The 27659-nt window shown below is 38.6% G+C and overlaps 1 protein-coding gene across 1 annotated transcript in view; it reads left to right on the plus strand.

Annotated features, from left to right (window-relative positions):
- Positions 1-27437, plus strand: part of LOC140368061 (myelin protein zero-like protein 2) — a 32806-nt gene extending 5369 nt beyond the window's left edge. The window contains exons 2-5 of the mRNA XM_072454930.1: positions 18677-18846; positions 21386-21596; positions 22460-22658; positions 25404-27437. Coding sequence (XP_072311031.1) covers positions 18677-18846; positions 21386-21596; positions 22460-22658; positions 25404-25560 — 737 coding nt within the window. The 3' untranslated portion in view covers positions 25561-27437. The remainder of the gene's footprint in view (positions 1-18676; positions 18847-21385; positions 21597-22459; positions 22659-25403) is intronic.
- Positions 27438-27659: the final 222 nt, after the last annotated feature.

Below are 27659 nucleotides of genomic sequence, written 5' to 3' on the forward strand. Positions count from 1 at the left end.
CATCTACATGAAGTATATTTACAACAGAATAAGTTTCTCATGAAAACAACACATTTTCCTTGTGTCATTTTGAGGAACTTACTGCTTTGTTTGCATCATAAAACCTCTTCCTTCAGCACATGACATGTTTGAAGCCTGTGTACAGTTCATAAAACAATCATTCCATTATCTAATTAAATAGATACATTAATTAATATGTTTCTTCGCTAATCATTGTAATTACGGTGCCAATCCATATGAAAAAAACACTGACATGAAGGTTTCTGTAAATATTTGAATTCAAGTTTTACAGAACAACGATAAGGTTCAACATTTGTGGATTTTTCAGTCGGTGGATCTTTTTGTGACTCAAGAATCAAACGTTATTGCTGTGAATTGAAAGTGACCCATTTTGTCCTGGATTTAGTCATTTATTAGCCACACTTCACACTTAAACTACATCAAATTGTGACTAGACCAGTAACTAAATCAGGACAAGGCTAAGAAAGAGACAAGAGCCACTGTAGCTAAGATGAAATGGTGTTTTTCCGAAGAGTTTTTAGTTTCTGATAGTTGTTTTTGTCAAATTCAGCCTTTTTTTTCATATATTTTCCTTGTGGAACACAGTCTTCAAACACTATGAAAACCATTGATCCAGTTTGATTCTTTACTCATTCTCGGAAAGCACACGATCCATTCAAGTCCAGCGTACGAGTCCAAAATGCTGTTTTCCAGAGCGTATAATCACGTGACACTTTATACACGCTTTACACGAGTGCGAGTGCATTCGTTTGACCCGTGTGCAAATGTGGGAATAATAACCCTCATTTTGTTTTCCTCCAAACGCCGTTCATTTAATTCATCTGTATGTAACGGTTGAGAAAGGTTGAGACACGTTTTTAAATCTCGTTCTAAAAATGTCAATCCCAAAAAAGGATTCAAAGGACCTCAAAGCGAATACTTCTCAGTTTGTACATGCAGTTTTTGGCGGTGCAGTTTCTCTGTCAACAGTTTAGACGGTAAATAAACAACAGTGGATGAGTTTCAGCGATGTAATGACGTGACTGAACTACACAAATATGAGTTTGTTAAGGCTTGTCAATGCAGTGCAATATCACGGCTAATATATTCAGACAAAAACATGCCTGCAGTCATTTTGGATTCTAATATGCATTATTATCTGTTTGCGTTATAAGATTATTGAGAGTAAAAGAAGGCAAAGAGAGCGCGTGTTGACGATAACAAAAATTGGACTGACTGTATTCATGTGATGGAGGTGTAAATATTTCTCCCGCACGATTCACTGCTGCGGCGAGTGCGATTGTGCTGGATTTGAGCGACGGTGATGGATGGAAGGCCAGCTGAGATCAAGAACGCATTCAGACGTTGTGTGAAACGGAAAATGCCAAAGTTATTAGTGGTTATATGCAGTTTGGAAGCTTAATATTGAGCAAAGGAACAGCGGGAGGAGGAAATAAGCACAAACTGTTGGGCTTTTGAGGCATCCAACCCATCAAACATCTCCCATGGTGCATTATATCCTCCTGCTGCGTGTCATGTGTCACATTGAACAACTCCAAGATGATGTTTGACCAGATTTGTATGTCAAATAATCACTCGTATTCTTTATTTAAGTGAATGGTGAGAGGATATTCTGCAAATCGTTTGAGTCAAGAATCTATCTCACACTTGGTCCACAGGCTTTTGTACGTTAAAACTGCTTCCAAACCAGAATCTCAGCAGCTACACTTTGTTAATTAGAATGTTTTTCCCCAGTTTTCTTTCCATAAAACTCAATGGAGCGCGATCGTCTATTTAGGCAAGTCCTAAATCAACAAATGAACCAATAATATGGAGACGGTGTGTGAATTAGAAAAGCAACTAACAATTATTTTACTAATCGACAAGTCAGCGATTATATTATTTTGATTAGTCGACGAGTAAAACGATGATTTCTATTGAACAGTGAGTCTTTTTAAAATGCATTATCCTCATTCTTCCAGGCTTCTAAATGGACAGTATTTCCAGATAAAGTGTGTTATTGATAAAAATCTGAAATAGTTTATTCTTTTTTGACATTTTGATTTAATAATGGCACTGTTTTTGTTGTAAAAAGGTCATTCCTCATCACAATTAGTGGTTTAATCATTGCGGCCCTGCTGTGAACGTCAGGTGACATCGTGAGTACATTGGATTGTCAGAGTTGTCGCCTGGTTTTGCACAGAACTGGAATTACATGACACACATGACTATTTGACAGGAGCGTTCTGCCAGGAAGAGCCCATAGGTGCGGCAGCGAGAGAAACAATGCTTTAAAGAGAAACAAACAGGCTCTAAAGTTGACTTGACACATTCCACCTCACATTTTGTGGTGTGGGTGGATCATATGTCAAAAGCATGCTGACAGTTGAATACAGAGTTTATCTATGGAAGTAAACTGTATTAAAAAGAGTAAAATATATCTCAATTTTGGGGCCCTGTGTAACTTCTCTGACAAAGGGTCACTCCATATAGTGTATGATGTTCTTCTTCTTCTTCTTCTTCTTCTTCTTCTTCTTCTTCTTCTTCTTCTTCTTCTTCTTCTTCTTCTTCTTCTTCTTCTTCTTCTTCTTCTTCTTCTTCTTCTTCTTCTTCTTCTTCTTCTTCTTCTTCTTCTTCTTCTTCTTCTTCTTCTTCTTCTTCTTCTTCTTCTTCTTCTTCTTCTTCTTCTTCTTCTTCTTCTTCTTCTTCTTCTTCTTCTTCTTCTTCTTCTTCTTCTTCTTCTTCTTCTTCTTCTTCTTCTTCTTCTTCTTCTTCTTCTTCTTCTTCTTCTTCTTCTTCTTCTTCTTCTTCTTCTTCTTCTTCTTCTTCTTCTTCTTCTTCTTCTTCTTCTTCTTCTTCTTCTTCTTCTTCTTCTTGTAGTTGTTCGTCTTCTGTAGTTGTTCGTCTTCTGTAGTTGTACCTCTTCTGTAGTTGTTCGTCTTCTGTAGTTGTACGTCTTCTGTAGTTGTACGTCTTCTGTAGTTGTACGTCTACTGTAGTTGTACGTCTTCTGTAGTTGTACGTCTTCTGTAGTTGTACGTCTTCTGTAGTTGTACGTCTACTGTAGTTGTTCGTCTTCTGTAGTTGTACCTCTTCTGTAGTTGTACGTCTACTGTAGTTGTACGTCTTCTGTAGTTGTACGTCTACTGTAGTTGTTCGTCTTCTGTAGTTGTACCTCTTCTGTAGTTGTACGTCTACTGTAGTTGTACGTCTACTGTAGTTGTTCGTCTTCTGTAGTTGTACGTCTACTGTAGTTGTACGTCTTCTGTAGTTGTACGTCTTCTGTAGTTGTACGTCTTCTGTAGTTGTACCTCTTCTGTAGTTGTACGTCTTCTGTAGTTGTACGTCTACTGTAGTTGTTCGTCTTCTGTAGTTGTACCTCTTCTGTAGTTGTACGTCTTCTGTAGTTGTACGTCTACTGTAGTTGTTCGTCTTCTGTAGTTGTACCTCTTCTGTAGTTGTACGTCTACTGTAGTTGTTCGTCTTCTGTAGTTGTACGTCTACTGTAGTTGTACGTCTTCTGTAGTTGTACCTCTTCTGTAGTTGTACGTCTTCTGTAGTTGTACGTCTACTGTAGTTGTACGTCTACTGTAGTTGTTCGTCTTCTGTAGTTGTACGTCTACTGTAGTTGTTCGTCTTCTGTAGTTGTACGTCTTCTGTAGTTGTACGTCTTCTGTAGTTGTACGTCTACTGTAGTTGTTCGTCTTCTGTTGTTGTACCTCTTCTGTAGTTGTTCGTCTTCTGTAGTTGTACGTCTACTGTAGTTGTTCGTCTTCTGTTGTTGTACGTCTACTGTAGTTGTACCTCTTCTGTAGTTGTACGTCTTCTGTAGTTGTACGTCTACTGTAGTTGTTCGTCTTCTGTAGTTGTACGTCTTCTGTTGTTGTACCTCTTCTGTAGTTGTACGTCTTCTGTAGTTGTACGTCTACTGTAGTTGTTCGTCTTCTGTAGTTGTTCGTCTTCTGTAGTTGTACGTCTACTGTAGTTGTACGTCTACTGTAGTTGTTCGTCTTCTGTAGTTGTACGTCTACTGTAGTTGTTCGTCTTCTGTAGTTGTACGTCTACTGTAGTTGTACGTCTACTGTAGTTGTACGTCTACTGTAGTTGTACGTCTACTGTAGCTGTATGTCTTCAAAGTACATGTTTTACACTAGACCGTAAAAACAAAAGAAGAGAAAGAGAAAGAAAGAAAGAAAGAAAGAAAGGGAAAGAGCCTTATTATCCATCTTGCATTTTTTCTCAATGACAAATGTTATGCTTTGGGAAACTTGCTTAGTAACAAAATAATTAATAACCTATATTTAGCCAGTGGTGTGGAAAATATTTGATTTCAAAATGAAGTTTGTGGCATTGGCAACGTCATGGCCAATGCCACAAACTGTAGCTTTTACCACAAGTGAACATTGCACTGCCGTAGCTCAATCCTTTTTAAGGTTTTCTTTTATTCTTTCATATCTCACATATTATGTGCACATAATATGTGCATGGGCTTCAGAGGGAGGAAAACTAGCACCGTGGCCATATATTGCATTAATCAAGTGCGTTAATCATCATGAATCTTTCTTAATGAAGTTTTTATATGAATTAAGTGTTAGTTCATGCTTTATTAAGGCTACTTTCGGTGTAGTATTAATAAAATGTTACCCAAAATATAAAAGGGCATAAGGCCTCAAATTCATCATTTGTTGACTTACTCGCAGTAGGAAGAGTAACCAAACTTTCACTCAAGTCAGAGTATTGTTACTTCAAACAAATTACTACTCAAGTAGGAGTAAAAAAGTATTACTACTACAAAAAGTACAATGTTTGGTAACATTTTTAACAACAACTACACTTATGGCATGAACAAAGACTTAATTCATAGCGAATAAACTGTTAAGATTTATTCAGGCTTAGTAACTACTTCTCTAATACTCTAATACTTAAACTTAATTAAGTAGTAACTAAGCCTGAATCATGCTTATAATGTTAATGCATTGTTTTGGTGCAGTTATTCTAAAGAGGTGGCCAATATTTAGTGTAAATATAAATGTATCTGAGTAAAGTGTGCTCCCCACATAAATCATCAGGAACATTTTGAGTAAATTCAGCTTTCCTTTAAAGACCAGTACATTTCTGTCACATGAAGGACCTTGGAGTTATTGTGATTAGCCTGAAGCCAAACCCTCCAGAGTGTACTGACAGCATTACATTGTGTTCACATTTGTCGCTTGATGCTTCGTGCTTGTCCTGTCGCCGGCTCAATCGGCTCAGAAACAGTGGAAATCACAGCTGGACACACTTCACTTCCTCTCTCTCCTCTCTCTCCTCTCTTTAGTCTCTCCATTCTCTCTCTAGCCCACTCTGGACATGTGGCCACTCTCCCGTTCACCCGCTGCCGCAGACTTTACACTTACTGCTGCCCCGTGATCGCCGGTTCACTCTGTGGTTGTGCGCGAGCTGGAGACGCCCCCCTCTGGAGACGCCCCCCTCTGGAGTTGGTAATCCATTGCTGAAGTTGTTGTGTCAGCACGGCGGTGGGAGTGAGGGAGGTTTGATGGATTAAACTCTTATCCCACGCTCACCCGCCGCACGTTTCCTCTGGACGATGCAGCCTGATAGATTACGCTGCCGGCCTGAGCAAAGTGAAGAAAGTAAAGCTAAAGAAAGAGTGTTTCAAAGATGCTCAGTGTCAGTCCAGATGGGAAATGATGAGACAAAAGAGGATTATGGAGTTTTTGGTTTTATTTTATAAGATGCCGTTGCTTGGTGCTATTTTTCACTTCTGCTAAAAGGTGTGCAACTAAAGTGTGTAAATATCATCAATCTTGGACCAGGAATTACAATGACAAGGAAGAGTCACTGTATAGATAAGATACTAATCAATACAGACACTACTATATTGAACGTAATAGCATTTTAAATATATTATTCATTGTTGTGTCATTGGTCAAAAGTGTTTTCTTTTCTTTCCTGAACATTTTTTCGAATGGCTTGGATTTTTAAATTACATCATAATATAGAATAAATGGCTCATATTTTGAGGTTAAAGTTATATTCTATCCTGGAAAATAGTTATTTTTTTTTTTTATCATCATTGTGGTATAAACATTGTTACAGATTATTTTCGTTAATTTTCTTTGAAAATCAAGTTTTGGTACCACTTCTTCTGCGCCTTACTTAAAGGATGGGAAAAATTTGGGACCTAATTGTTTCATATTTTAGTATTTTAATAACAATAAGTAAAAGACACTTGATGAACCAGACCACAGCAAACATTAGACAAACGGACTGTGACTGAAGATTTTGTTGCTGTTTAAGAAATCATTAGTAGTTATAACAACATGATGCTCTTTTCTTTACGCACAACTTCTCCAATAGTGAAGACTTTGACCATTTTGATCCCCTTCGTGAGCAGCTGCAGAAACAGGATATAATTAGAACAAATGCTTCGTCCTTTGGGAAACTTTGAATGTCAAACTTTCTGCAAATCCCAGTGTTATTCAGTAACAACAGTCCAACTAATGACTAGTATTCACTGTTTATGTTCAAATATCAGTTTGAATTCCTTCAAAGTGTTCATTCAATTTAAAATGTTCCATCTTTATTTAAAGTTGTAAGGCATTTTATTTTTTAAATTCTTGTTCTTATCTAAAAAACGTAAACTCAAAAAGCCACATACTTATTATCTTTCTGCAAATAATATGGCTGATAAATTGGCAGTATTAGATGTAGTAATTGTGGAAATAATGTTTTTTTTCTGTAAAATCGTGTTGTGTTGAGTACTTCTACTGTCATACTTCACTAAAACATTATTTCGACTGCTCCAGCTTCTAATTCCAGCAGGTTGAGTGTATTTTCCTCTAATGCTGGGGTCATCTGAGGCTGAGAAACATCTGTTTATAAGAGAAGGAACAGTTTGGACAGGGTAGAAAATATCAACACTCCAGTTTTACTAATTTGACTGGAAACTTCCAGGCTGCAGACTTCTCTCTTATTTATAGGAGAAGTGGAAAGGTCAAGCGTTAATAGCCGTTCCACTGGTGAATGAGCAGAATATATACAGGGCTGTTAACCTCTGAGGCTGAACTTTATTACGGTCCTGGTCTGGATAAAGAGATGCACATTCATTTGGGACAATAGCTCTAAGAAGACTTATTGTGCTTTTTCAGGTTTTTAGTATTAAACTTAAACACACATAGACATTATTTGACATGTTTTAAGTCAAATATTTCCCTCAGTACAGATATATTGTGTATAATTTTAGATTTTATGGGTCCATCACTGCTTGCTTTGATTGTTCTGATCGCACGCCACTGCCTGGACGGGATCCGGATGTGACACATGTCGTTTACGTGACTCATGGTTTAGATCATGTATTTTGAAAGGGCATCTGCAGTTTATTTTGACACTACCAGCTCCTTTCCTGTGTTTCCCCTGCTAAAAAACCCGAAGATGCTGCGTTGACACAGAAAAATTAGAAGTCCCACCTCGTCTTAGCGGTGGGTATTACAATTACGCCTGTCGAACGTATGACATGTCTAGATTGTCCAACCAGTTATTATTAAAAGTGATTCCTGCGCGTACTCTGCATCGCTCACACGCTGTCACTGCTTTGGTGTAATTGGAGGTTGAACAAAAGTACTTCTCAGCGCAGTAAAATATTGAAATAAATAATAATAATCCTGGTTGAAAAACAGTTAAAATTTTGGATGCTTTGAAGACATTAGGTACGTGAACAACATGCAAATACTTCGAAATTAACTACCGTAGCTCTGTTTTTCAAGTTTTTAAAAGATCATTAAAGTAATTTAGTGTTTTTATTGATGAAAAATGGTTATGCAACATTTTTGCTACACGTAGTCAGACGTCTGTGAATAATTGTAGTAGTTCAGGGCTGTGGGTGGAGATAGGGGGGAGGTGAAAACTGACATTTTTAGAGCATTCAAGCCTCAAATGCAGGACAGTACAGGATTATTCAAACATAGATGACAAATGTGATGAAGGCAGTGAAGCCCGTAATATTATAAGATAAGATAAGATAAGATAAGATAAGATATTCCTTTATTGTCCCACATGGGGAAATTTCATTGGTGCAACGCAGGAAGATACAGAGGTAGATACAGAAGAACAGAACAGATCACTTATAGGAAGTCTGAAAAACACTTTCAGCAGAAGATCTCCTATATCCCACATTGTGAATAGTAAACTGGACGGACGTGACTCAAGTGTAAACAACTGCGATCAGAACTTCCTTTGACTGTGGCTGAAACTGTCATATCGTAAAAAACCAAGTACGTAACGATACTATCTGATTTCTACCTTGCACATGATTCAAAATGATAGATTAAGAGATTATCAGCCTTCATTAGTCAGTCAAAGTGATCTCCTCCCTGTATTCTGGTCATGCTCTGCTTTGGATTCTGTAGTTAAGGAATATGATATGTACAGTATGAATATCATTGTTGAGGCCGTAGTATTTATACATAACCTGCATATAGCAAAGTCAATACAATTTATTTTAACTCGATTTTGATGCTATTAGACTTGATACTCGATGACCATGAAACAATGTCATTTTCAACTCAAAACGATAGTAGTTTTTTTGATATATTGTCTTACTCCAAATACAGAACAAGCAAACTCTTTTTCCTGTTGAGCTCAATACCTGCTCATACATATATATTTTTCTTTTATTTTTACATTCCTATACTCTCGTGAAGCCCATACCTGTTGGATTTGATAAAATGGTGATTGTTTTACACCCTGACTTGTAGATCCTTATTATATGGCTTAACTTGTATTCAACGTTTGCACATTTCTCGTCCCATTCCCCTTGCGCTGAGCTCCGCAGTCATATTTCAGTCCTCTCCCTCATATTTCAGTCCTCTCCCTCATATTTCAGTCTTCTCCCTCATATTTCAGTCCCCTCCATCATATTTCAGTCCTCTCCATGGGAAGGGCGTCTCTCCGGGAGGCCTCCGTTGTTACCTGAAGCTGCTATTCCCAGCCCCACTGCAGCGCTGCGTGAAAGCCTGTCCTTGTTAGAAAGCCTAACCTAACCCGGCTCTGCAAAGTCTCCCACAAAGCAGAAAAGAGGCTCTTTGTGATCCGCTCGCTCCTAAGTGTTTCCTGTTCAACCGTAGAGTCCGGTTTCCTCCTGTGTGAGATGTAATGAAGGCGGCACAGCGACGGGCACGACTCGAGGAGAGCCAATGAACGAACCCGAGTTACAAAAACTCAGAGTCGTTGCAGCACCAGAGGAAATAATGGGATAAATGTATCGTTTTGCTCGTGTGCGGTGAATTTGCTTATTGATATGCATGCTGTTTTTGAATGGAGAGGCCCACATGTAATCCTCTGTCAGTAAAAACGTGTGGTTTGGAGCAGAGTTCAGACTTTGGAGGAAGAAATGTGATTAGATTGTATCGAATGGCGCAGATTAAAACTCTGTAGTTCATGAAATAATTACAGCATTTTTTATTTTGTTTTTGAAAATTCAATCAAAACTCAAGATTGATCAATATGAAGAAAAAAAAGTGATTTTTTTTCAGGTAGTATGATTTAGTAAAACATTTTGTCAACGCTAACTCATAGAGAAGATAACGGGTTGCTGAGTGAGAAGAAGGAGGTAACTTCAAAGAATGTTAGAAATGTAGAAAATACTGAGGAATATTTGTGCAGCACATGTAGCATCTCATGTCGTGTTCAAGTGCAAAACACCTGTTTTTCTTGTTTTCTAAATTCAACTCTGTCCTAATGGCTGTTTCCTATGTTTTGGTCAAAACCATGGCAACCAAGCCAAGACCCAAAACACAACCTCACTAGGGCTGTTGTATTCTTGTTCGACTAAAGACACGCCCTGTGCATTGATAAGTCGACTAAACGGAGCATGTACCATATGGTTTGACTGTGTAACAACGCAACTACAAATATGTTCATCTAAAACACAAAATGTATGTTTCCTGTGTCATTTTATTTATTTTTCCCCTCCATCCCTTGTTGGGAAATGGGAGGTTTTGTCTATAGGAGTTTTTGTTTATAAGAGTTTTTGTTTATAAGAGTTCTTCTATTGAGAGTGTGTTTTTAAAAAGAAAACTTCCTATAAGTTATCTGTTCTTTTCCTCTGTATCTACCTGCGTTGCAACAATGGAATTTCCCCATGTGTGGACAATAAAGGAATATCTTATCTTATCTTATGTATTCAGAATCCTACTCGTAAACCCGTAACGTACTTGTGTATTTATCAGTAAAGAGGCAGAAAAAACTCATAATTTACACTCATATTTCAAGATATCTCACTGTGTGCTTAGTCTTTTCTGTTATTATGGACACAAATCCTTCCCCGCACTCCACTAATAAAAGTGTTGGTCGCCCACGATGCCGTTGACGGATTAATCAACTAAATGACTAAAGATCCACAGCCCTAAAACCTACTAAAGTACACTATGCGACTTATGATGTAGTTGTATTGGTGCTAGTGACATTGTAGTGGTCGTTGAAGAACCGTGACAGTAATCATTTTGTTGTGTGTGAGTGGAACGTTGCCAAAATGCGGTTTTCCAATGCAGTCAGAAAGTGTCCACAGAGAGATGGATGAACTCAATGAAAGAGAATACTTCAGCATACTCGGGGGAATATATGCTCTAAATATATTCTATGGAAATGTGAGAATATTGCACATTTGACAAACAACCACAACACAACAACACAAGTTAATCAATGAATTGTTAACTATTTAGTGATTGAGAGAAGAGGTTTATTTATCTGTGTCAAGTTTGGTCAATGTCTCATATTCTGGGGCTTTTTTGCAAATAATTAACTGATGAGTTGATAGGAAGTTTTTTAATGTTAGTTTCAGCCTTATAAGCTATTTATGCTCTGTTTTCTGAGAGGTGGGATTTATGACAAAGCAAGAATTACACCAAAATGACACAGGAAACATATACATTTTGTGTTTTAGATGAACAACCTTTTGTCAGTAAATATCCTCCATCAGGATGTCCGCTGGCTTCAGTTTAGCTTCATCTGGGTCAAATTGAGTAAAAATCATATTCACCGGCTTTTCTCAATCCCAACAACCACCCGTATTTTTCAGACTATAAATCGCACCTTTTTTCATAGTTTTGGCCACTTATACTTATATTTATACTTGTATACTTCTACTCTGGAGCGACTTATATGTGATATTACTTGTTATTTTCACACTTGCAACAGCATTTCATACTCCAGTGCAACTTATATATGTTTTTTGAATCTAATCTAATCTAATCTTTTTTTCTTCTCTATTATGCATTTTTTGGCTAATGCGACTTATACTCCGGTGCGACTTATAGTCCGGAGAATACGGTAATACAATTAATTGAAAGAATCCTTGCTATTGCATAATCCTCAATCCAAAACCAAATTCGGATACAGTAAAACCTTTGATCCCCTGTGCCCTAATGCTTCAGTGCTGCTCCTGACACCGGATGAAATATCATATGGGCGGGTCCGGTGCAAATTATATTTTTCCTGGTTATTTAAGAGGGTTTGGACGGCCCTTGGACTCCAGCCAAGGCAAGTAAACCTAATCACTGCTGAGTGGGCCTGCTCAGATGATTTGAGCCTGGACGTATATGTGTGTTTGGCTTCAGTCGGGCAGAGCGCTTTGTACCGCCCGGTGTCGACAGCTTGACGTACACTAAAGGTTCACCGAGTTCACCTTATTGTGACGGATCGGACGCACTGTCGTGAGCTAATGGGAATACAACCTGTGTCTGGACCCCTTGGACAAGTGCCAACGCCAAGATTCCTGAGAAAACAAGCAACAATGGATAGAAACGCGACGAGCTCGGTCCGTCAGCTTTATCAGCCGCGCCATAGAAACAGCTGGAGTTTAAATGCACAACAACGTATAGACCCGGAAGTGGAAGGACACACACTTTAAGATAATGTACCATGCTGTAATGTACTGTGTGTATTCAGAGTCGCCATGTGTCTTATTGGCGTACATAATGGGAGTACATGACGCTGTCGAAAATGTGAATTCTTTCAGAGCTGCAACAAATGTGTTAAACCACGAGGAGTGAAACATGATTTTGGCTTTCGGTGCTGGCATGTCGAAACGATAAGATACATCAACAGAAAGTTTAAGAAACAGGCAATAGAAAAAATCCAGATAAATACATAAAAATACTCGTATCTATTCTCGAAATAATAAATCAAAAGGAGAGTAAAGACTACAACACTGTTAGTACAGTGAGTGGCTACAGAATACAACGTATGGACAAGAATAAATAGTGACTTCATTATGATACAGTATTACTCATGATTACGAGGTGGATGACACAATAAGTGATGTTTTCTGGTAACAGTGTCTGTGTTTTTTAGAGGGGAATTTGACTGCCTTATAACAAAAGGTTAGGCTGTGTAGAAGAAACATGACGGTACGCGTAAAAGTCTCATTTTGGACATCAATCACATCCTTTCACCTCTTTAAAGTTTGTAATCGTATATGCTTGAGGGACAATGCAAATTGCGTAAATCTGTCAGAGTTAACCAAGCGGCGGTTTTCCATTTGCTTTGCCTGACGTGCAAAATCAATACATAAACATGAGGATGAACAATCGATGAAAGAGTACAGTTCAAAGACTGTAATATCTGTGAATATCTCATGTCTATAACGGTTGATAGGTTATAGACCTGGGCAATCAATCTTTTTCATCATCAATCATTTGTGGATCAGAATTATTGCCTTGGTGTTTAAAAAAAATAAAAGAATAAATAGATTTAAAGCCAAACTAGTCAGAAAATCATGTGGTTTGGAGTATAGTTCAGATTTTTGAGGAAGAAAGTCAATATTTCTTCTGTTTTAAATAGCATTGGAGTGAAAAGCATTCATGAAGAACCGTACAAATGAATCAAAACTCTCAATTGAGCTATAGGATAAAAACAAAAAGAGTAAAAGAAGTGCCTTAACTTTATCTGACAACAAACAAGGCACAGCTTAATGAGATTTAGCCTATACATCAAAGACTACATTTCACATCATAGTTAAACTTATCCAAACATCTCCCAGCTCCGTAATGACCACATTCCAGACATTGGTTTAAACTCCTGGCCCTCTGCTAACGACCTTTTGCTAATCACCCGTGAGAGCCTGTGTGTCTGTGTCCGTCCCGCGGCGCTGGGTGTGTCCGTCTCTGTCCCGTCTAAAGAGGAAGTTCCAACATAAACACTGATGTACTCGCACCGGACTTTGAGACGGACTTACCATAGCGACGGCGCGCAGACAACACCGTTAGCTCCCACTGCACCTGCTTTTACACGCGCGCACTTAAATGTACGATCACATTCTCCGCCTGCCGCTCGAGCACGCGGTCATCTGCTCCATCACGCCGTCGATTAGTTGCGTGTCTTCTAAATGAGCCGGATTTTCCACTCTTAATGTTTTGTAATGGCACGGCGGCTCCTCCTAACCAATTACTGCAAACGAACGAAGGACTGATTAAACACGACCACTTTTCTCCAAGCTGCCGGGACAAATGAGCAAAGTAAATACTGTAAACGCAGCTAAATGTGCCTTTATGGTTTGGATGACGGTCGCTTAATATTCACATTAAAGGTCCCATAACATGCAAAATCGACTTTTCAGAGCTTTTAACCTTCTTACATTACTATTTGTGCTTCATATATGTACCCAGAGTGTTTTTTAGATTGATTCCCGCAGTGTTTAGCTATATTACAGACTATCTCCTTTCCTCGAATCTCCAAACTGACGGGCGGTGGGGCAAGACCGCGTCATAAGCCGTCTGCATTTCCGGGTTGGTGAGGGGGTCCAAGGTCTGGGTGATGTTTCTTAACTATTATGTTAAGGGTGTTGCACAACCCTTATTATTATCAATTATACACTTAGGATAGACTACGAAACGTGAAAAAAAGCATGTTATGGCACCTTTAATACTCATTTGTGGATTGTGTCATTGTGTCACAGTGAAATGGTGGCCGTTTTAAACATTAATGCGGTTTGAATGGTCGAGTGTGAAGTGAATGTTGAATAAGAGAAGCTGGGCCGGAGGAAAGGCTGATATTAGGAAGTGCTGTGAAATATTTCATCATAAACTGGCTCAAAACCTGCACTGCATGTACATTCTGACGGTTACGTGTGTTGAATGGGGGTCACTGGCTGCCCTTGAGTAAGCACTGTGTCCACCCACAGTTTCTGGATAAGGTTTATTGTAAGCTTTAGTAATAGATGCATTATTATGAGAAGGGTGGGAACATTTTAATTCTAATCTTCAGCGATATGTTTTTTTTAAATTTTTTAATCTGTGGAGTCTTCATGTGGTTTGGAGCCGAATTCAGACTTTGGAGGACGACATCAAACTATCTCCTGTGTTAAAGCTGGAGTACATGGCTTTTTTGTTGTAAATATACAATAATAAACATATAATAGTACGTTTGATGTTATATTGTCAAAGCAGGACTTTTCATGGTGTATAAATTAGGTACCTCAGCTCTAAATTGTATAGATTTGTTTAATTATTTTTGTTTATGGTGAGGAAATGAATATTGAAAGTGGTAAAATTTGTTTTTTAGTAAGACAAAATATCAAAAATCTGGATCATCTATTTGAGGGAAAATATAAGGATACATTTTTATAATAAAGAGTGCAAATTTTTGTAAGACTTGGATGCCAATGATAAGACAAAGTGTTGAGTGACATCACACCAGACACTAAATATACTGTTATTTGTACTTCTAATTTAAGCTTGTCCACAGCTCTCCCAGTCCTCTGAATAATTTGGTCATGTAGCGACGCACGAATCCAAATGGGATCATTTTTAGCTCATCACCGACCGAAGGTTCATTACGGTCGCTCTAATCCCGGCATGTTTTAATGAACAGCTTAATTCTTTTGTTTAATCTTTTCAGAGATTGGCAGGTGACAGAGCAGGTATGGTGCCTTTTAAAACCAATTATTCAAAGTTTCCAAATATCATAATTGGTTTTGTTTTAAAATACCTCAATACATATGTTTTGGGAGAAGAATTTCCAGTTTTGTTTAGTCACGCAAACCAGCCATTTTTACCACACAAATACATCTAACTAAAGTGTATTTGTAGAATATAGGACATTAGCATTTATTCAAGCTATTCTTTTAAAAAACCTGCCTTTTGTAATCTTATTCTAGGCTCGTTTTATCTTTGCACACTTTAATCTCAAATATTTCCTGTAAAGGTCAGCGAACAGACTCGGTTATTGGATAAACATTCTGCAGCGTGCCAGTGTTGGACCTGGACTTTCCTCTGTGTTTCAGCGAGCTCATTTAAAAAGCATTTGTCTGTTAACGTGCGTTAGGACCCACTCACCCTCTGCGCAGGAAGCCCACTCTGCTCGGATAAGAAGGTAACGGCGGCTGTGGAGGAGTCTGACCTCTGGACACTTCCCAGACCGACCTCGGCCCTAACGCTGCACGTGACGAGGGAACAAAGATAAACACACAGACTCATCGTGATTCTGCAGCAGTTTGCTTCTGTCTTATTGTATTCTCTGTAAAGTCTAATGTATTTTAGTGGGAAGTTGTGTTAGATTTAGGGCTGTGCAATTAATCAAAATGTAACAGATTCAGCCATTTCTTATTGTAATTATGGTAAAAGCATGTGGTTTGGAGCTCGGACTTTTGTAGGAAGAAATATACTTATATATATACTTCTTTGTGTTAAATTGCACTGATTGAATGAATTGTATCATTCATTTTCAGGAAATTATTATTGAAAACCATTTTTATTTGTAAAAAATAAAATTAAACAGAAAATTGTGATGGATTAATGAAGAATTAAGAATGACATTTTAATAAATATATATATATTTTTTTATCATATTCTGTCCAGCCCTTGTTAAGTCAAATGTTTAAGAGATTTTGAATTTTAATTTAAAGTTGGACCATAACTTTTTTTGTGTAGCGTTTGCAAGCTGCTGGTCTCCACGGAGATGTTGTTGCTTTGCCTGGAATGTTCCACTGTCTCGTATGTGACCAGCTTTATCAAAATTTCTAAATGAAAAATGGTATTGGTAATTTAACAATCAGGCAAATAAAATGGCACTTTCCAATTAATTGTTTTGGAGTGGAACTTTAATTTAAATTATTTCTAAATTGTTGTTTTTTGTGTGTGACCTAAATAACAATGATTATTGATTAACTGGATATTCTTGACATCCCTAATGCTGATGCTGTTGTCAAAAGTATCAAAAATCAGATACTAATCGATATTATTGAAACCAGATATTCATTTAGAGTATTGATACAAAATAAAAAACATATTAACAGGAGAAAACGTGACTTTTTGTGACATTTTTTGAAGGATTTTGGTTTAAACTAGAATAAGACCGCACTGTTGAATAAATCAAGTCGTTATTTTGTGTTGAGAATGTCAGTCTATTGTCGAAAACCTTGAACTAACAAAAGAGCCTTTGAAACATATTGTGGTATATACATTAGTACAAAGAATCGAGTATATTTCTTAGTATTGTAATAGAGTATGCAATTTAAGCAGAATGAAGCAGCATTTACCCCTGAACTAAACACACATAAAGTCCAGGTTTGGCCATATTTCTTTGTGATTGCACCAGGACCAAACCCTCTGATATACTGTTGTACTTTTTCTCAGTCCTTCAGCCCTATGACCCCCAGCTCTGGCTCCCACATGAATCTTCACTCTGGGCTTAAAAGTCCACACGTTGTCCCGTAAAGCGTGCCAATAATGTTGGTAAAAGACTTGGCTGCTCTGAGGACAGCGTGTCTCTGCTGACCAACAGTCTGCTACACGTTGGCAGTGACTTTAATGGATCTGGACATGGATTATGATATTATTAGGCAGAGCTATCTACGGACAGTCGGTCAGGTGACACAGACAGCGAGGCGCTCGGTGGATCAATGCCTCTTCCCATTGGACAGCGTGAATTGTGTAATAGTTTTATTGCCGCTATTTTAAGAACGAGCAGTAATTGGGTGTAGTCTGTCAATTTTAAGCACTTTTGAACTGCGCGAAATTTCTGTGGTTTATTGTTACCTCTGCTACGCCCGAGTGAATTACCAGAGAAAAACTGTGACTTTGGTGAGCTTAAACTGTTGAAAACTTACAGAGTAGGACGGGGAAAATGATCAAATTTGAATCAAATTAAGGATCCAATCATTTCAAATCCACAATGTTAAGCTTTATCCTTTTTAATCAATCCTTTGTCAGTAAAAGCATTTGGTTTGGAGCAGAGTTCAGACTTTGGATGCATAATTAGGGTTATTTTTTGTCTCACATTGATTGAAAGCCTGTCTTGATGAAAACCATTGTATCGTTTTTTGCTGAGAAAAAAAGAAAAGATCGAATTAATACGATGTTAAAAAGACCGAGCTAACTTTATGACTGTAGGTTACCATATATCACAAGTCCGTGATGTGTTTGGCTGTTTAATTTTCACATTTCCACACCCCATAGCTTTAATACTGAATGATCTCGCTGAGTGAAATACGCACTGTAGTCCGTTAGGTGAGTTTGACTCTCTGCCGTGCTGTAACTCAGTGTTAAGCATGTCTCTTCCTCTGTACACGAGGCTGTGCGTCTATGAACCTCCGTCTGTGGGGCACAATCCATCATGGCAGAGAAAGGCCCGGACCGCTGCCAATATCCCAGTCGGCTGCTCCGCTCCATTCATTTCCCACCTAATAGGTCCACCACGTGCAGTAAAGATTGATATAGTCCATAGCCCGATAATATACCGCAGCTCACAAATCCCGCGTGCCTGTGGTCCGGCTAAAGTGATGGTAATTCATGTTGTCACCTGTTTGGCCTGAGACGAGGCGCTTCTAAGAGGGGCAAATGAACGCATTGTGGAAGTTAGCGTCAAACAATCCTGGGATAGAGCGCTCCTGGAATGAGAGGCTTGCGAATGAAATGAATGGAATTGGAGCTAGTCAATTGTGACCTTTCAACAATATCATTACTGTACCAACCCAGTAGTGTTCTATCACGACAATAACAACGCTATTTAGAAAAGGTCCAATGTTGTCCGGTTTGTGCTGTTTTTTATATATACAGTATACATGTGTTCAAATGTCAGTTAGTGGCTCGGGTGCATGTTTCTGATGCTTAGTTTTTCACATTCAGTTTTGTGCACACAGAGGTCTGCTCATTGGAAAGTACTATATACCGGTAATTATATCAGAAGACCTAATTAACCTGATTAGATCGACTGACGAACATGTGCTGTTCTCACTGCTCTGCTCCCAGTGTAACACTCACTGTACAACAACATTATCTTTGCAGAAATGTCCCTTTAAACGTGTATTTACTTCCATTCAATGCAGAAAACAGCTGCTTGCTAAGCCGTACAAGATAATCAATGGAAACACAACCTAGTGATCCCTCTTAGTCTAATTTTATGCAACCATGACATCATTTGCTGTCTATAATTACAGAAAACAAGTCCGGGCGTTAAATAGCCTGTATATTGTGCACCTTGTCCCAATGACTTAGCGATTTTGCTGCTGTGGTGCTGTGGAGGCGGAGGCAGGTCACTGGGTACGGCGCACAACCTCAATGCAGGAAAACTCTAATGATGACAAATCTAGACGGCGCACTGCATTTCTGCCTATATGTGCAGCAAGGACTTCTGTAATGAATGAAGTCTTACAATTCTCTATATGTTCATGCTGTTACAGGGCTGCTGCAGGTCAATGGGATTAAGATATACACTTCTGGGGACATGGAGGCGGTGAACGGGACAGACACGAGACTGAAATGCACTTTCCAGACGTCGGTGCCAATCAACCCCCAAATCCTGACGGTGTCCTGGAGCTTCAGGCCCCTCACCCAGGGTCGAGAGGAGTCGGTGAGTATGGGGGAGATGGAAACATTTGGGTGGAAAAGGAGTGTACAGAAGCAAACGGGCCAAGTATGGTAAAGCCACAAGAGACGGAATACAGTTTGGAGACTATCCCACAGGAAATGCAGTGTTTTTTCCACTACGTTTACTCTCTTACCGTCTTTATTGTTTGTAATGATTGATTCAGTGCAGCACCAGTTTGTACCATAAGCTTTATCAGTAATTAATAAAACTATTTTGTGTTGGCAAAGGAGAAGATGCATCTTCCACGCAGTCTATCATGGCCTGGATTTCTTGTAATTGCACTGTACAGAACATGAGCACAGAGCAGATGAATATGGATAAATGGAGTTGCTATAATCAATGTCTTTGTTATGCAAAAGAGCGTGAGCCCAAAATTGCCTATAGATGTCGAGATTGTCTTATGTAGGACAGCTAATCTTGCCTTTTATTTTAGGATATAATGTCAATAAAGGCAGGTTCAGGGGATTTTGACATATCTAGGGATGGATTGCGTGGATAGAAGTTGTCACGATAATAACAATATTGACTTATCTTTCAATAAATTAAACAGGTACAATATTGTTGGGGCTCAATATGAATGGATAGAATGAATGTACAGTTGTAAAACCTATTCATCATTAGTGAAAAGAGTTAATGACTGTAGAAAGTCACACAAATATAGAATGTTAGTATCAATATGAGTTTAACACAATGAATCCACTGCCCTGATACTCTTTTAAGATGATGATTTAAATAGGGTTTTACCAATAAAATCCAATATGAATGGATAGAATGAATGTACACTTATAAAATACATATTCATCATTGGTGAAAAGAGTTAATAACTGTAGAAAGTCACACAAATATAGAATGTCAAAATCAATATTAGTTTAACACACTGAATCCACTGGCCTGATTCTCTTTTAAGGATGATTTAAATAGGATTTTACCACTAATTTCAGTATTTAGTAAAGTCAATTCCTTCCCATCGTGATATTTTCATTTACAATATATCACACATTAAAATCTGTTATTGTGACAGGCCCAGACAGAAGAATGTTGAAGTTACATCTGAAAAGAAAGAGCAGATGACTTCAGTTGGCGTGAAAGAAGCTGCAGAGGATATAGTGGCACAGTCAATAGTCAATGACGCATTTAAACGTTTTGCTCCAAATTGCCTACAGACCATTAAAAATAAAACCAGACACAAAAGGACCAGCTTCAACTTCAACGCTATATGTGCCATGAGTGGTGCAGCTGAAATGAAACCCTAAAGCCGGCTCATGGTGTCAGGCAGCGTCCGCCCCCTCACTTTTTGGCGTGTGTGAGTCATGGTGCTCCCCACAGAGCGCCCAGACATCGCTGTGTGCTCAGACATAATGAACAGAGAGGACGGAGAAGCAGAACCGCCTGGGCTCGTGTCTGTTCGCTCTGTGTGGGAGGAGAGCGTTCTGTCCTAGGCCTACTTTGGCACAAGACCCTGGCACTTAGCTCAAATAGAGTGTTGGTGGTCGATCGGTGATGAGTTTACTCTGTTTCAACATCAACATCATTTTTTGCTCTCACGATATTCTTTTTCTGCAATGTTTTTCTCAGAATCAGAGGAAAAACTTGATTGTCATGGTCAGTGGATAAAATTCTTTGGCAATAATGTGCAAAAACCCCCACCTAAAACCTAAAAAAAGAAAAAAAATAGTTAAATATAAAATAAATAAAATGCATGCATGAAATAAAATATGCTTTGTCTAAATATAAATACATAAAAGTGGAATAATTTTTGTACTAACGTAACAAAGAAATTGAAATTCAGTTAAAATGATTCTACTCAATGCAAAAAAAGTAGTGACCGAAATGATATATATATATATATATATATATATATATATATATATATATATATATATATATTTTTTTTTTTTAAGTATGTGGTGAATACAATACTCACTGAAGTAACAGTTTGAACCTAACACCAGATTAATAATTGAGTTCAAAGGAATAAGCTAATGAACGTCACTGGCTCTCACAACATTAATATTCACATGCAGAGCTTTAAATAATAAGTCATTCTGATTTAGAACAGAAGTGAAGTTGGGGTAGTCCACCCAAGCGCAGCCAGTCAGAGTGCTGCTATTACTTCCTTATTGACCAGATGTAAAAAATATTATTATTGCACGCAGACAGCGCACAGCGGTCTATATTTTGGCCACAACCTTCGGCTTTTACAATACAATACACTCTTTGGAGAAAAACACAGAATTTACTGTTTTACAAAAAGAAGGTCAGGTATTCCAATAACAGAGGAAACAAGAAGATACCAAACAAACAAACAAACAAACAAACAAACAAACAAACAGCTAAATATTATATGAAGGTAAGCTGCCATAAACGCAAATAATAAAATAAATGAATATAGTCTACATAAAGGAAGAGTAATCACATCCTTAGTTAGAGTAAGAGTACGGTTCAAGTACAGTTTCTTCAATGTAAATATAACAGAAGACTTATTATTATTAAATGGAGCTGTTCTTTTTGCTTCTCGTAGGTTTTCCATTACCAGCAGAAGGCCTATCCGCCCATAGAAGGCACGTTCCGGAAGCGCGTGGTGTGGGCGGGGGACATCATGGGCCAGGACGCCTCCATAATCATTCGACAGGTGAAGTTCTCCTACAACGGGACGTACACCTGCCAAGTGAAGAACCCCCCAGACGTGCACGGGACGGTGGGGGAGATCCGGCTGCGGGTCGTCACCACAGGTCGGTGTTTGTGTTCCATTACAAGAGTGAAAGAGGGTCTCATTTGGGATCACATTCTATATTGTAAAGATGATCATTTACAGGAAAGCTTTGCACAAAAAAAGAGAGCAGTGCTTCTCGAACTGCATCTGGTGAAATACATATGGCCTCACAGCATTTTGAGGATTTGTTTTATTTAGAGACAGATCTAATTGTTTAATTTGTCCAATCTTTTTGTGTTAATCATTATGTAGAACTTCTTTTCCTGCTTTATTCTCATTGGGACCTGGTTTAGTCTTCAAATAAAGCATGTCTAGCCCTACTTTATGTCTGATATAGTACGGTTTTAGGTCTGCTGGTCGGAAAATCAAATATGTTCTTAGGTATTACTTGGTGTAAAAAGTAGTTCTTAAATATTTCAAACCAAGTACCACTACAAGAAAATATTTGGCCATCTGAGTACCACCAGATCGAAACTAAAACCGGACTAGTCAAGGTCTTATTCACATTTAAATTCAGCTAATACGTGAACTGCAAAAACCATATATTCCACCTGCTGGAGGAGCACACGTCCAGTTCCTCAAAACATGCACAATGCCAATCAAACACAACTTAGATAATAAACTGGTAAACTGCACCCCCTTGGCATTCAGAGTATCTTCCCACAAACTCTCTCTGAATATAAATTATGACATTTTTTTCACATCTCAATTTCTCGATCCTGACACATAATTTGACCCTTTGAATAAACCATTATATTATTCACTTCTCCCAAGCCTGCAGCTAATATTTGTTCAAATTGGCCATAAAAAAACACACTTACAATCAATACTACCACACCATTCATTTGATCACAATGTAGTTTTGTCTTTTCTTTTCTGCAGCCTCTTTCTCTGAGCTGCTTTACCTGGCCATGGCGATCGGAGGAGGCATAGCAGGGGTCGTGGTCCTTCTGGTCATGATTTTGTCGTGCAGAAGATACTCAAAGAAGCACCGTCAGAGGATGGAGGAGAACGTGGAAGCCCCCCGGAAAGAGCGCAAAGAGCAGAAAGAGCAGAAAGAGCGCAAAGACCCCACCGTGTGGTAAGACGGAACCTGCAGAGCTCATGGACCGGGGGGAATGGACTCTGGGCTGTGGGGGCTTGTGGTGCTCCTTTTGGGGGGACATTTGTTTTTCACTCTCTGCTTCCTCTCAGAGCTTTGGACCCCTGTGTGGAGGTGCGGATTGGCTGCCGTCATGGAGCAGACCAAAAAGAAGAATGTGTTTAATGTACATACCACAGACTATAGCTTTTATACTATCAACGTGCCTTTATTTAGTGAGAAAAGCGAGGATTTTCCTGCTCGCCTAAAAGGGTCGACATCACATTTCCTGTTTAGAGTTGATGTCGGATGAGAGCAGCAGAACAATAGCGTAGCTCCACTGTTTATTTCCTCACTAATATTATTTGGCAAGAGCAATAAGCCACACATTTGAACACTTTTAGACCAACAATGGGCGCTGGAGGACAATGGGCACTTTCTTTTTAAAATCACAAAACAACATTGCGTTCGAGTATTAGACTATAAGGAGATGATGTTATTGCATCAGCCCTCGACACTAGCTCGCTCCACAATGTGAGCCGACATTGTGCGGTTTTATTGTTCGCGTCTCTAAATTCTCCATCCCAAATCACAGCACTAATCATGAATTATTTACGAGATGTACACGATTTGTACAAGCTTTAATAGCGAAAACATTTTTATCGACAGCTCAAGGAATTGTCAATCTTGAGCTGTCAGTATATTTCTTTTTAGAATTTTAAAACAAAACATAAAACACAGAACATGACACAGAGAAAGAACAGAACAGATTATGATTATAGCACATCGAAAGATAAAAAGAAAAAGAAAAACTGATCACAGCATATATCGTTTGGCATTTAAGTCCCATTTAGTCCAAAGTCTGTTAAATTGCGTCAGAAGGTAGTTTTTTTCTTCTTCCCATTTTACGAATATTAGTTCTAACTTGTGTCCAGTCTTTGATTTTTGGTTCAGTTTGTGTCATCCATTTTTTTGTGATGGCCTTTTTCCGCGCTGCCATAAGTGTCTATGGCAGGAGTTTTGAGACCCAAATACGTAGTTCTGAAATCAAGTGGAATGCCAATACTGAAGCGTGGTCAGCATATTTCAAAAGTGGTCAAAAAGCAGCATGTTACAAACTGCTGTCAATGTGTATGAAACTTCAGTTCAATTGGACTCAAAAACACCACCCAACAAAATCTTACTTTCTCACTTTTTTGGTCCAGTTTCCATTTCCCTATTACAATATACAGTATTTGTCCAATTATTTCATCTATCTGTGTTTAAATAGGATCGCACCACTGTACAACATGTCGACTACTGAAGTACTAGCACTGTATTTTGGTTTTATTTGTCCGTTTTTATGAGGTGTTGTCATTGATTAAATCTGTTGGTGAGCATTGTTGGAAACAGACACTCGACATTCACCATTGGATACAATTCCATCTTCCTCATAAACTGACTGGACTTTTTATGCTCTAATTGTCTGTTTTGAACAATGCTGTATTTTTCGCTGGGTTCTGGTTTGCTTCTGTCTTGGGTTTTCAGATCTGTCCACCACCACTGATTCATTTGAAACTCCATTCTTCTCCAAAAAATGGCAAAAATAATATGTTTTATAAATTTAGGAGATGGATTTTTTTTCTTTGGATTAACTGTGACTCCAATCTCCTGTGTTGTTGATGGTGTCGTCTTGTCCTTTCCCATTATGATTATGTGTAATGTCTGCACCTTCATGTGATTCATGAATGTGCCATGTGTATCTGTTGCTGCTTGTTAACGTCAACCCACTCTCTTTAGTTACTGTGTCCCGTTTCCATAAGTTAAATTAAATGTTTTATATATTGCATTTAGTATATCCAAAATATACAAGAAACAAAAAAACTCAGTATTAAGTTAAAGCAAGCAAAACTCCAATGCTTAAAGGTGCATGGGGCCTGCGTTACCTGCTTGTCTCCATGGAGATGTTATTGCTTTGCCTGGAATGTTCCGCAGTATTTCATTAAATTGATCTGCTCTGCATATCTGGATCGATTTTTACAATTACTTCTGTTCGTATTGTTCAAAAATACCTTAAAAAAACATGTATTCTCACTGTGAGTTGGGTCGCCTCTCCACAGATCTGGCCTGGTGGTCACCTGCTTGTCTCTATGGACTGGAGATAGATACATCGAAAGCAATACTGGAACTAGAGTTGGGAGATGTATCAAAAAATGTACTGAATATTTCTAAAAAGAATATCTAGTAGTTCATCATCTATGACTAAATCCATTAAAATTAACTCAAAAAGAGGCAGAAACATCCAGTATAATCACCCAAACAAGGGTGATAGTTATATATTAAGTGATAGTTCTGCCATTTTGAGGTTCATTTTATGGTCTATTCACGTCTTGTGCATGAATTGAACCTAAATGTGAGAATATTGTCTAAATATCGTTATTGAGACAATGCAAAACGCTTTTTCGTCAATAGCGCTCACCCCCAACTGGAACATTTCAAGCAAAGCTATATAACATCTCCATGGAGACAAGTGGGGGATGGACACATCAAAGTGCTTAAATGACTTCTTACCAGCGCTGTAACAATATGTGTAATAGATGAGGTCAAATCAAATTCCTAGAAACGCAGCGATTGTATGAATCATTACTGTATCATCAGAATGGAAACCTCACACACACGACTTTTGAGCTTGTGTTGGTCCGTGTCCCGTACTCCCCTCCCTCACTCCCGATGCTGTCTCCTCTGCCCTGCCCTTATCCCATGCAGCCCCCCTTCTCGCGCCGTGCACCTTTACCTGTCCCAATCCTCCATGGAGATCGACAGCTCCGACGGCATGATCTCCGACCCCAGCACCCCCGACTCCAGCTCGTCGGAGGAGGACGAGAGGAGCACGGATGAGGACGACGGTGACGACTCGGACTGAGGGAGCGGCGTCGACAGAGAGATGTTTGAAATGTGAAGCTAAGCGGGCCCGGTCTGCTGGACGGACGCCGAGATTGGCAGCCGCGGACCCCCGCCAAGGGAGAGCTGTCGTTGGGGCGAAGGTGGAGCGATGGAGAAGAGGGGGTATCAGTGAACAACCGCCAGAACGACCAGTGGACTGAAGGAAAACCATCAATTCACATCAATGACTGTTTAATAGATGCATGTGATTGACTGGAATAGAAAGGGGCAACGTATCGGGGGGAAAAGGACAATATTGTGACTGTGTTTTTGTTTTGAAGATATGCAAAATTTGAATATCGAGTGTATTGTTTATAGTATAAAGTGATATTTCTTTACTTTTGTGGGCATTTTTACAGTCAGATCACATTTCTTGGGCACTTAAACCTTAAATAATACATTCAAAGACACTATTAACACATTTCCATTGGATTGACAAGAAAGACTAAAACAGGACTAAATCAGGGACCAAACCAGGATTAAAGCATCTTTACAAGGACTAAAACAGGACTAAAGCAAGACTCAAATAGGACTAAATCAGGTCTTTACCAAGGACTACAACAGGATTGAACTAGGACCAAAGCAAGACTAAAGTATGACTAAACCAGGTCTTCACCAAGGACTTACACAGGACTAAAGCAAGACTAAAATAGGACTAAACCAAGGATCCAACCAGGACTAAAGCACAACTAAACCAGGTCTTCAACAAGGATTAAAACAGGACCAAACCAGGACCAAAGCAATTCTAAAACAGGATAAAACCAGAAACAATACAAGGGACAAAGCCAGGACTAACACATAATGTCATCTGAATATCATTACTGGGATACTGTAGTCCAAAAAAGTATGGAGATTTTAATTTTTGTTGTTATTTTTTTGAAACACCACAAGGCCATATTCATTCTGCTCAGCTCCTGCACTTGTAAACATGAGCAGATTGCAATAGTGTTTCACTGGGTGGAAAGGTTGATTTTTAATGGATAAATCGCTTAAGTAATAAAAAAGCCAACAGTGCAGGATGCTTGTTTGCTTGGACTGAAATAGAAGTCCAGCATTACATAAATGGTTCCCGTACTGCCAATAAACACTGTACGGTTCTTATTACTTTCTTGGCTAATGATATAACACATGAACATAAAACTGCACTAGCAATATGGTTGATTCTGAACAACAATACTGAACATTTTCTCAAGGTTCTGAGCTCAACGAACAAATACATGAGCGCACACTATAGGATTCACTGCCAACGCTGTTTATGTGGATATTAAACTACAATTTTAACTTCAAATTCAACTGTTACTGTATTCGTTTTGAGTATTGAAATGTGTATTTGTGTGAAAAGAGATTGTCGACAGCTATTCTGGTTTGGAGCCTCATTTTATTCCAGGACAATAGTGAATATCTTTTCAGTGTGAAAAGTGGCTTTTTACGACGTTTTTTTTGTGTTTGAATGACCTTTGATACCAGATTTTGTCAATAAAATGTGAAATTGTGGTTACGTGAGGCTCAAGGCATGCTGCGTCACATGACAACAACAACAACAACAACAACAACAACAACAACAACAACAACAACAACAACAACAACAGCAACGACTATGTGTCTTAATCTTATTCTGGTGTAAGCACAGATCTGAAAACCCACTGGGGGCAAATCGTCCTTGTGTCTTTGAACGCATCGTCCGTACTAAACGAACCGTAACACATTTTGTACCGTATGTTAACAGTTGTCTCTTTTTGTCTAGTCAATGCCAGAAGTATTTTTTACACTTTCTTAGATATTTTGTAAAGTATTTTTAATAAAACATCTGTACATTTGTTTCCGGGTGTCATGATTGAATAAATGATACGGATTCAATGTGTAACAACCCCACGACACGACTTTCTGCTGCTTATTTATAATGCAAGAGAGCAGCCTCGTTATCCAATATTCATTATTATGAATCATTATCTGTAAAAGGCTGTCTCGTTTGGCTGCTTGGAAATACTTATGAAAACCAACATATGGAAGCGATACAAAGAACGTTTATGAAAATGCATCTGCTCATTGGTAACGGAGGTGGTGAGTAAATGTTGTAAA

This window comes from Eucyclogobius newberryi, unplaced genomic scaffold (assembly GCF_026437365.1).
Source record: "Eucyclogobius newberryi isolate DKJ021-1_F unplaced genomic scaffold, fEucNew1.0.hap1 SCAF_10, whole genome shotgun sequence".
Classification (NCBI taxonomy): Eukaryota; Metazoa; Chordata; class Actinopteri; order Gobiiformes; family Gobiidae; genus Eucyclogobius; species Eucyclogobius newberryi.